Raw genomic sequence first — 12,099 nt, 5'->3', positions numbered from 1 at the left:
CAAATCCCTGTAGACATTTAAGTAAACTAGGTTTTATAATCTATAACCTTCAGTGCTTAGTAATGGTAGCTAACTTTTATAGAGCATGTTTACTACATACCAGGCATTAGACTAAACACTTATATGAATTCTCTCATTTAATCCTCAACACAATCCTGTGAAGCTGGTATTCTCCCCATTTACAGATAAGAAAACTGAGACACAGAGAGGTTAAAGAACTTCCCCAAGATGACACAACTAGTAGGTGGCAACTTGGATTCAAATCCCAGTTTGTCAAACTCCTGAGACTGTAGTTTATCATCCTGAAAGCCAAGAAAGTGTGTCCATCCAAAGCACCTCATGTGTGTTTTCTCTTCGATAGTGCTCCAAAGAAATGTAATGTTACTAAAATGCATAAAAGTAGAAATTTAGAAAGATCAAAATTATCTTGGCAACTGGCATGATTTCATATGCTTTTGAGTAGAAATCAGTTATGTTTTTACTACAATTAAGAAGATGGTACTTTTTGAAAATTATATCAAAAATGCATGTAATCTCTATAAAACTGTCCCATAATATACTATACTTTGTCAGTAGCACCTGTATTTACTTATGTGCCATATTCATCTGATATAGAAATCATGATTGTCTCTTGACTTATATAAGCTATTTTCTAAAGTGCTTGAAGTACTAGTTGGGATTGAATTATATTAATATTCTGTTTATTTACTTAGCATGAATGCTTTTAAATAAAAATGAAAGTATACTTACTGATTTTAGTCATTTGAATGTTTAAATATGCCTAAGCAGAGCTTAATGATAAATTAGTTAATTCCTTTTATAAGCCCATAGTGAGCAAGTTTTTTTAATCCTAAGTAAGCTGTATTTTCTTGTATATTTTATTTTCATTTAAATCCATATGCACTATATCAAATATAAAGGGAACTTCAAAAAATTCATGGAAAATGGAATTAAAAGATAAAAATAAAAAATATAAATGTTATTTTTTAACATAAGCTCCATCAAGTTGAAGGTACTTTTATAAATGATGATACGATCTCTAAATAACTGAGGGTCCTGAGAATTTAACCATGTCAGTACAGTCTTTTTTACATTATTAACTGAAGAAAAATGGGTGCTCTTTAAAAATTTTTTCTTTTTTTATTATTATTAGCATATTCATCATTATAAATCATAATCTTTCCCCATGTCCTCTACCCAACCTATCACTCCCCAACCTCCCTCCCCCTCCATTCCTGTCTCTAGTATCCTTAGGTTCATTCTCTCCTTCTGAAATTTCAGTGTATTATTGTGGTTTTTTTCTTTCTTTCTTTCCCTTTAAAGATTTTTAAGTTTAGGAAACAAAAAGAAGTTAAAAGGGGCCAAATAAGGACTGTAAAGTGGATGCCTAATAATTTCCCATTGAAACTCCCTCAAAATTGCCCTTGACTGATGAGAGAAATGCTGAGAATGCGCATTGTTGTGGTAGAGAAGGACTCTCTGGTGAAGCTTTCCTGGGTGTTTTTCTGCTAAAGCTTTAGCTAACTTTCTCAAAACACTCTCATAATAAGCAGATGTTATCATTCTTTTGCCCTCCAGAAAGTCAACAATAAAAATATTTTGGGCATCCCAAAAAACTGTTGCCATGACCTTTGTTCTTGACCAGTCTGCTTTTACTTTAACTGGATCACTTCCACCTCTTGGTAGCCATTGCTTTGGTTGTGCATTGTCTTCAGGATCATTCTGGTAAAGCCATGTGTCATGGTGCTGTTACATTTATTCTTTAAATAAATGCTTCACGATCAAGCTCTGCTGTTTTCTGCAGCTGATCTGGACACAACAGTTTTGACACCCATTGAGTAGAAAGTTTGCTGCACTTTAATTTTTCAGTCAGAATTCTGTAAGCTGAGCCAACTGAGGTGTCTGTTGTGTTGGCTGTTGTTTCTACTGTTAATCATCCATTGTCTTCAATTAGGGCATGAACAAGATTAATTTTTTCCTTGCAAATTGATGTGTATGGTCTGTCTCTGTGGGCTGCATCTTCAACATCATCTAATCCCTTTTTTTTTTTTTTTTGTCAGCTGACCAGTATGGGGATTCGAACCCTTGACCTTGGTGTTATCAACACCATGCTTTCCCAAGTGTCTTATCCCTTCTTAAAATGAGTTATCCATTTGTAAACTGCTGATTTCTTTGGGGCATTGTCCCCATAAAGTTTTCATAAGGCATCAGTGAGTTCATCATTCTTCCACCCATGCTTCACCATAAATTTGTTGTTTTTTCTTGCTTCAGTTTTAGAATTCACGTTGTTCTGATGGTGACTCTTCAAATTGATTTTTTTTTAATACCTCTTAGTGCCTCAAGCTAGATTCTGTTTAGACATGTTATAACAAGTTAGTACAAGTTTATTTTGATGCAAAAAACCTTTGAAATCCATGCATAGTTTTTTCATAATATGCATTTCCCATGAACCCCTCATGTAAGTTTATTTTAAGGCGTGCTTTTATTAGTTTTGTTGCGTAAATTTTTAGAATTATATGGAAATGTGTATATCTTATATGATTAGGGAAAAGGGGAGGATCAGAATTAACTTGTTTTCAAATGGAACATAAAAGATTTTTATGGTATCAGCTATTGTCCATAGTTCTGAGTGTCCACACAATATTAATAGAAAAAGTCTTTGGTTGGATACTTCAGTAAGTGCAAGGTAGAAGAACATTTTTGAATGAGGACCAATTCAGATAAATAGAAATATTTGTAAGTCACTTTTTTCCCAATTAAATTTAAAATGTTTCATTTTGAGTCTTATCCATGGGAAAAATGTTTTCAATTTAAATAGCCTATTTGCTGAATTTTTTAAATGTCTGTGACAACTGCCAGTACAATTTAGTCACTAAAATGTTGACGCGTGAGAATATTTGGGAAGTAGCAATAGAGACATCATGCTAATTTTAATACTGGAACTCATATTAATGTTTTGCTAAGTACAGGGAAACCTAAAGGCCTTCAGTTGCATTGTAACTGGGTTTATGTTCAGGGTCATGAGTTCTGGTCATGTGGACCTAGTAATTTATCTGCATTCATTAGCCATAGATGGTACCTCTCTCCAATCAAAGAGCCCACAGATGTGTGCTATTAGTTTTTGAGCTACCAAAAAAGTGTGAATTTTAAATGTCTCTATCATTAGAAGAAATCAGTGCACATGCCCATACTAAGTATGTTCATGGTAAAGTACTTTTGAAATGTTCATTTTTTATGCTATTTAATTTTTGCTCCAGTTATGTTTTATCAATATGTAAGTTCATTGAAATTAGTGTCTCTTTTGTAGAGATCTAAGTTTGTATTGAGTTCAACCAAAATTTATTGATGGTTACTTATTTTCAAGACACCATGCATAGTACCATGGGAATTGCAGAAATGCCCCTACAGAATTTATCATCCAAAGGGCACAATACAAGAGAAAAAAAAGATAGCTTATTTTACTCCAGAACGTACAAAATCATGGCTTTTAAAATTTGTCCTTTTTTATTTTATTTTCAGCCTTTGCCAGAGTTGCCTCGTATTCCAGGACTTGTTCTCTCTGGAAGTACATTTTCAGACTGTCTCATGGTGGTGCAGTTCTTACGTAACTTTGGTAAAGTTTTGGGCTTTGATGTGAATATTGATGTTCCAAACCTGAGTGTTCTTCAAGAGGGATTGCTAAATATAGGGGACAGCATGGGTGAAGTACAAGACTTGCTTGTGAGGCTCCTCTCAGCTGCTGTATGTGATCCAGGTCTAATTACAGGATACAAGGTAAAAAAAACATTAAAAAGTTTTAAAATCTGTACTAGCAATGCATTGATAGCTAGCTTTGGCATATTAGCAGAAGACTGTGTAGACTGATACAACTTTTTCCACATAATGACTCACAAAGTTAAATGTAGATTTACATCAGGTTACACGTGGTACAAACATAGAAAAACCTGGTTATAGAGCTTCAGGAATATAGACTATTCTCAAGTTACTCTTTTTTCCTCTAGCCTTAGGAAAAGACCAAGTTGAGTTAAGGAAATATCCAAGTGATATTCATCAAAAACAGAATTCATAATTTATAAAGCAATTAGAACTTGTGTGTGCCTTTTAAAATTATACTTTGTTCTCTCTTAATCACCGTGAATAACTGAGGCACTTACAGACCAGCACGTTAAAGACTGTGTGCTGTTCTGTGGATACTCAATAAGTTCAAATTTATCTTAATTCCAGTTAAGATACACATTCTAGTCAGCTTTGCTTTAGATAATGTGGTAGAGAGAGAAACTTCCAGGTGGACCTGTTATTTTTTTTCTCCGTTTCCCTGTTCATTCAGTGTGCCAGGCAGTAAAACCTATGACACCGTAAAGCTAAAAAACATAATGATAATGCTTTTGAACCTCCCCACCCTGATTATCATTACTGATAAAATGTCTAGATAAAACCTGGGAAAAGCTTGGAATAGTTTCTGTAGTCAGAGAAGTCTTGATAGATGATTTAAAACCTCTGCTACCCATGAGAATACATATTCTTCTCCCTGCCTGACTTTAAACCAAGGCTTTGAAGAGGGAACCGAAAGATATAAGTACTAGAATATTTGTCTATCATCTGTTGCCTATTTTTATCTCCACTTCATCAAAAATTTGAATAAAGCCCTTGTCAGTAATATCTAGAGCATATAATATGCCGATATTTTTAATCTTACTGTTTTTATATTATGAGTGATTATGATCAATACTGATAAAAATGCCAAACTTTTATAGGCCAAAACAACCCTTGGAGAACATTTGCTGAACGTTGGTGTGAATAGAGACAATGTTTCCGAGATTTTGCAGATTTTTATGGAAGCGCACTGTGGACAGACTGAGCTTACTGAAAGCCTGAAGACTAAAGCTTTTCAGGCTCATACTCCAGCACAGAAAGCTTCAGCCCTGGCTTTCCTAATCAATGAACTTGCATGCAGCAAGAGTGTGGTGAGGTGAGAATATGCCCAGGCTTTTCTGGTGATTCTTTTCTGTTTTGAATTTGTCTAATCATAGAATAATAGAAATTGCTTATAGAAAATTTAGAAAGTACAGACTAGCACAAAGAAGAAAGTTGAAATTACACTTAATCTCACCATTCAGAGACGGATACTAATAATGTTTTAATGTATTTCTTTGCAGTCTATTGAAAGAAAAAAATTGGATCTTTCTGTTTATATGTAACCTGTAGCCTTTGTCACCTGTTTTGTTTCATAATTTTGTTAATTCTAGTATATAACTAGAAATTTTTAATATTTTTTCTTGTGATGGTGCCAGAATCCAACACCATCACAAGTACCCAAATTTTTCTTTCCTTGACATCTTTCAAGGGCAGATAACCACCTGATTTTCCTTAGTAGCCATTCGGAGCGTTATCTAGCCACTTTTTATTTTGTTGCATGCTAAAACAGCCTTAGATTATTAGTTTATCAATTTATTAGTTGTTTTTGCTGATTTAAAAAGTACTTAATCTCACTTAAAAGTCAAAATAAGTCGGCCACTCTAGATACTAATACTAGTACTCTAGTATTTCAAGAGTCGTAAACAAATTTATGTTCACCTTGTCCTTGCTATTCATTATTTTACAGAATTTAATTATGTTATTTTTAGTCCTTTACCTTTCTAGAAAAAAGGATCAGTCCAAATGTTCAGAGCCATGCATTTATTTCTACCATTGCTAGACATTTTAACTTTTCTGTACATATCTTAGTTGTGACACTGTATTAATAAAATTTTTCATTTGTTTTTGCTATTCACTGACAGTCATCCCCAAAACTGTGATAATGTTTAAGCTTTACAATGAAAGAATAATCTCATTAAGCATGACCATGATAACAGGTAGTAATTCTGAGCTGCACTTAGTTAAAACACACATACAAATCAATGTAAACAATACACTATGGTTTCTACCTTAGAAGGTGAAACACCACTGTTTGACTTATTACCTTGAGCAAATATAATATTCTTAGTTTTTGTTTGGACATTTATATACATACCCTCAGATAGATATTTTATGTATATATGTATATAGGTGCACTTACATAAATATCCATGTATATTCTGGTTTCCTGATTTGATTTTGAAAATTATCACATCTTAAATATGCAACAAACCTTGGAATGCTGTCTTTCTAAGGCAATTAGTAGATAGTTTCTTTCTTGGTTTAAGGTAGAAACCACAGTGAATTTTCTAATACCAATGTTGTACCACTAAAGAAATTAATAAATTTTTAACATATATGTACATACATGTATAAACACGTATATATATATATATACGTATATATGTACATACATGTATAAACACGTGTATATATATACGTATATATGCACAAGGTCAATTGTATCATTTTTACAAAGATGCATTGTTATGCAAATTAATGCATTGCATAAAGGATTGATTTATGTCTTCTGATAAATGTTTGCATTGGCAGTGAAATCGACAAGAACATTGATTATATGTCAAACTTGAGGAGAGATAAATGGGTTGTAGAAGGTAAACTACGCAAGTAAGTTCTGTTTTATTAAAATTAATGTACTGTTTTCCTTTTGTATAAGTTCCTAGTAAAGTATATGAATTGCAAAGATAGAATTTAAACTTTATTTTCTCTAAAGAAAAGGTAGAGTTTAATTTCAATTGGATATGAAATTAATAAAACTCAGGACCAGAATTTGCAATGGGCAAAAGATATAATGAGATTTATTGATCTTATATGCTGCAAACTTAGACGAAAGTCAGTGTCTCTTTTTTCTTTCAGAGAAGACAAGCCATTACATTTTCTGAAATTGTTGTTGCTATCAGGTGGCTTTTGTCATAAATATTGTTATGTTTTTCATTTTTGTTTTTTGGTGGTTGGCTGGTACAGGGATCCGAACCCTTGACCTTGGTGTTATTAGCACCATGCTCTCCCAAGTGAGCCACCGGCCAGCCCTGTCATAAATAGAATCTCTGGAACTACCACTTTTTTTTGTAATTGCTTTCTGATTAAAATTTGCTTGTACAGAATCTAACCAAATTTATGCAACATTAAAATTTTAATTGTCTTACTGCCAAGAAATATGCTAAAATTTCTTAACTTCTATGTTGAGGATAGTTTCTTTGCAGTAATTTGAATTGAAATTTATTTAGTAAGATACTATGGAATCAGGGATTATCACTTGGCCATTGTTAGAATTAATCTTTTCTGCCTTCATGGTTGTTTTTTTTAAAATGTGTTCTAATTCCAAAGAGATATCCAGAATAACTCTTTAATGGTAATATATTCTGTAATTTATGTGAACGTATTTCTTAAATTTCCTTTATTCGAATTTATATTGTCATTTATATATTGCTTACCTTGAGAGAAATAACATAAGGTGTTTTTGCTTAAAATTCATATTATGCTCTTTAAAAAGTCTTTTATTCCATATCATCATATTTTTGTAATATTTAAAGGCTCAGAATTATTCATGCTAAGAAAACAGGCAAAAGAGACACTTCAGGTGGCATTGATCTTGGCGAAGAGCAACATCCCTTGGGCACACCCACTCCAGGACGGAAGCGAAGAAGGAAGGGAGGAGACAGTGATGATGATGATGATGATGATGATGATAGTGATGACCAAGCTGAGGAAGATGATGAGGATGAAGAAGATAAAGAAGACAAAAAAGGAAAGAAGACTGATATCTGTGAAGATGAGGTAATTAAATTTAGGTTGTTTTAAAACAACTAGAACTGCATAACATATTGAAAATACAGAATTTGTAGTCAAATGGATTTGGATTTGAATTCAGTTTTGGCATTTTCTTGTACAGTACTCAATACCTTTAAAAGCGTTGTCAGAAGCATGAAACCACGATGTGTTTTGGAGAGTCTTATATGCAACAACAATGAACTAGGATGTTTTGCTTTTTTAGTGAGAGGAAGCCATTGAAGGATTATAATAGGCAGGGGAAGGACGTGGTCAGACTTGATTTTGAAGTGGCTCACTCTGGCCACTTTGTGGAAGATAGATTTAGGGTAGGGCAAGATCACAGGCCAGGAGGTACTGTAGTAGTTCAATGAGTTGTGAGACTGCATGCTATTATCGTTGCCATTAACTAAAATAAGGATATGAGGAGCAAAGTAAATAGATGATTGGGAGTAGGGGTAGGTAAGGGAACCGATAACTAAAGACAGGAAATGATAGGTTCATTTTGAACACGTTGAGTTTGAGGTATCTGTGCAGTAGTTCAACAGTCAGTTGCATTTAGAAAGCTGAAGCATGAAGAAGAGTTTAGTCTTGGAAATATAGATCTAGAAGTACATAGATGATAGTTTAAAATCATGAGGTGGATGAGTTTGCACAGGGCAATTGGTTTAGTGAATGTAATAGTGGACTAAGATTGGAACTCTAGGGAACATCAGTATCTAACACGAACCCACAAGACTTCTTGTTCAATAAGGAACAATCAGAGAGGTAGATTTCCTACCCCATGTCCATACACTGGGATGATTCACAGAACTCAGCATATACGTGTGCTTATGGCTATGAATTATTACAGTAAAAGGAAACAAAGCAAAATCAACAAAGAGCATATGGAGTGAAGTTCAGAGGAAACCAAGTGCAAGTTTTCAAGAGTCTTCTCCCAGTGGAGTCATGCGGGATGGGCTTAATTCCCCCAGCAACAAGTTTTGACATGTGTGAAATGTTGTCTACCATGAAAGCTCAAGAGGTTTAGCAGCCAGGTTTTTGACTGTGGACTGGTCATCCTCTGCATAGCATGTGCCAAAATTCCAGACTCTAAAGAAAAATAGGTGTTTGGCATAAATCACATTGTTAGCACAAATAGTTTAGGTTCAAGGAGCCAATCTTATTGGTTAGGGCGGGGGAACCCTCCTGAAATCCGAGTTCTCATATGCCAGCCAACGACCAACCTTTTAAGCAGACATTTGAAAGGATAGCAATCAGGCCTGCAATGTTAAGTCTTTTCTACACATGTAGTAATAACAGAAATCAAGAAAATTGAACATTTCAAAAAGGAGGGAGTGATAAACAATGTTGAAGCACCAGAAGTCTAGAGTGATGAGGATTGAAAGTGTTTATTGGATTTAGCAACACAGAGATCATTGGTAACCAATGCCAGTTTCATTAGAGGGGTAAGAGCAGACACGAGGCTATAATCAATTGATAATGATAGAAAGTGAGAAAGTAAAGACTGTTTCAAGCATCGCACGTCAGAAGAAAGGGTAGTTCCTAGAGGAGGACAAAGAACCAAGGACTTTTTCAATGTGAAAGACTTGAGATGATTTTTGGTTGAAGGGAAAGAGTCAATAAATTGAGAGGGGGGGATTGAAGATTAAAAAGAATAGTTAATTGTTCAGGGTTCTAAAAGGGGTCCAATCAAGGTGAAGGAGCTACCTCTGAAGGTATTGGGATTTCGGTGTATTCTACTGGTTATCCCACTAAATTGGAATTTATTTATAGAAATTATTTGTTTCACCTGGTTTCCTTTTTAACACAGAGAATTAACAAACCATATATTTTATTCTTTTTATATAGATGATTTGAAAATCATTATTAATGTTTCTTAGAAGAGATTTGTCATTTAAAGCAGTATTTTACTTTTTTGTAAGTGTTGAATTATAAATGGTTTGTAGGATTTCACTGGCAAATGTATATCTTGTTGCTAATATGAGAAAATAATTTAATAACTTTTTAAAATAAATATTTTGGGACCTAAGAAGCCAAATTAACATTTCTTTTAAGTAATTTGAGTTATTCTTTATAATGAACTGGCAGATACTTACCAATTTCTTAAACAAATAAAATTTTGCCTACTTAATGAACCTGATTGATAAAATAGGTATATTAGTTCTCCAAAAGAGGTTTGGCCTATTGATTAAGTTATAGGTAGAGTATCAGTAGTTATATTCCATAAAGGATTAATTGCAAGGAGGTTTTCCATTGAGACCCGTAAGATCCCTTTTAATTAGAAGATACTACACTTGACTAAGTTATAGCCCTTTGTCTCAAAGATGATTCTCTCCTCTCCTCGCTCTTTATTGTTTGAATACAAGGAGTCTTGCCCCAATATTTAGATTTGTGTTGAGACCTATGTGAGCTTTAACCTCACAAGTTGGCATGTAAGAGGTTATGTGGACAATTAAACTCTGACATGTATGGGTAGATAATGGCCTTCATTTTTGGTTGGGAAACCATGGGAAACCATGCCAGGGGTAGATTCTGTGTTGTTAGTTATAATGTCATTGTTTTTGTTACCCCTCTCTCTGGTCTTTGAAGTTCTCTTATGTCTCTGAAAATTATAAGAACTATTAGCCAGAACTCCTTTCAGTAAAACTTTACTAGACATTTTATTACTTTATCATCATAGGAAGAGTCTTAAAAATTGCAGTGAGTTAATTTGGCTGATACATGGCAACTTCGATGTCTTATTTTAAAAATTTATTGATTGGATTGTATTTTTCCATACGCAAATTATCAAATATTTGCCCTGATGATCAAAAGATCACTTTAGAATCAGTATATAAATATCTATTTGCGAGCCAAGATTTAGGGGTCATTGAGCCTGTAGTCTTTTAAGGTTTCTTTTAATCCCAAACAGAATTTGTGTTACTATTAGCATAAATAATGTATCTAAATGCCTTTGTAACTTGGTCCCCTGAATTGGGATATAAGGAGTGGATAATTGCTAGATAAAGGTAAAACTATTGAGGTCTTCTTTTCACTTCCTTTTGTTGGGTAGGTAGCCATACTGGTCTAGAAACACATATTCAGGAATGGTTGGTGGCAATATGGCTTTTTATTTATTTTTATTTATTTTTTTTTTTGTGACCGCGCTCAGCCAGTGAGCGAACCAGCCATCCCTATATAGGATCCGAACCCGCCGCAGGAGCGCTGCTGCGCTCCCAGCGCCGCACTCTCCCAAGTGAGCCACCGGGTCAGCCCAGCAATATGGCTTTTTAAAATCCTCATAGAAAGTGAGCATCAGAAACAAGATCTTATTTTTTTTAAATCTAAAATGTACCTGCCTTTTTTTATTAAAGAATGAGCTGGTTGCTTTCAGATCTGTTCTTATTTAGTCCTCACAAAAATTTCATGTTACAAATGATGTTATCACCAATTTACAGATAAGGAAATAGTCTTAGAAAAATTAGGTAATATGCCTATATCAAGTAGTACAGCTAAAGAAGCCCATGTACTCATGTATTCATGCCTTCCCTATAAAACATGTAATTTGGAGGTAGTTTTTTTATTTCCATTGTATAGAATGGAAAATTTTGTATAGCCACGTATAAACCTTCCCTTTATGAAATTAGTACTATATATATTGGAGATTATTTTTATTCTAAAAGCTCAGCATGTTCAAAATATAACTTATCTTCTTCATTCTAAAAATGACTCTTTCAGTTAATGGTATCAGTGTTTTTCTAGTCTAGTAGATTTAAAACCTTAACATCATATTTTATTCCTTCCTTCATCTTCCTTGCCCTTCCCTGCCTTACATCCATGAATTGCCAGGACTTAATGGTTTATAACTGTATAATATTTCTTACATTCATTTGCTTTTTTCCATTTTTATTTCTTTTACCCTGGTAAGGCCCATCTCTCCCTCTTGAATTACTGCAGCAGCCTACTAGCTAGTTTTGCCAATTTTTATCCTTTCTCTGTTCCAGGTCGTTTTATAACTCTTGCCAGATTAATCTTTGTAAAGCATAGTTCTGATGTTTAGCCTCCCTCAAAGAATCTTGTTGTCCGTTGCTAAGCATTTACAGCTCTTCACAGTCTAGCCATAAACTTGACTTGCCTCATTGTCCCACATTTCATGTCAGTATTCGTCAAACTCTCTCTGGAACGCCCTGTCATGTTTTCTCTGATTGATAAATGCCTAACCATTCTTTGGTAGCTGATTAAATCATGACGATTTCTATATAGCCTCTCTTGGTATAGATTCCCACTAGAAGTAATCTCACCCTCCCCTGTACTTTGTGGTTCTCTAATCTCTACCTCTCTTGAGGTCCTTATAGCTTCCTACTCTTCAGTTTTTTTTCTTTTTTAATGTAATGTTTTCTGTGTCTCAACAGATTATTAGTTTATACAGAATAA

At 34.0% G+C, this 12,099-nt stretch overlaps 1 protein-coding gene across 9 annotated transcripts in view; it reads left to right on the top strand.

Moving 5' to 3' along the window:
- The window catches only part of BAZ2B (bromodomain adjacent to zinc finger domain 2B), a 294,255-nt gene that overhangs the window by 248,438 nt on the left and 33,718 nt on the right, over positions 1 to 12,099 (top strand). For all 9 annotated transcript variants that reach the window (XM_063092906.1, XM_063092873.1, XM_063092915.1 and 6 more), the window contains 4 exons: positions 3,520 to 3,774; positions 4,755 to 4,969; positions 6,448 to 6,522; positions 7,449 to 7,692. In XM_063092906.1, coding sequence (XP_062948976.1) covers positions 3,520 to 3,774; positions 4,755 to 4,969; positions 6,448 to 6,522; positions 7,449 to 7,692 — 789 coding nt within the window. The remainder of the gene's footprint in view (positions 1 to 3,519; positions 3,775 to 4,754; positions 4,970 to 6,447; positions 6,523 to 7,448; positions 7,693 to 12,099) is intronic.

The sequence above is a fragment of the Cynocephalus volans genome, chromosome 1 (genome assembly GCF_027409185.1).
Source record: "Cynocephalus volans isolate mCynVol1 chromosome 1, mCynVol1.pri, whole genome shotgun sequence".
Classification (NCBI taxonomy): domain Eukaryota; kingdom Metazoa; phylum Chordata; class Mammalia; order Dermoptera; family Cynocephalidae; genus Cynocephalus; species Cynocephalus volans.
This window is presented reverse-complemented; position numbering and strand designations above follow the sequence as displayed.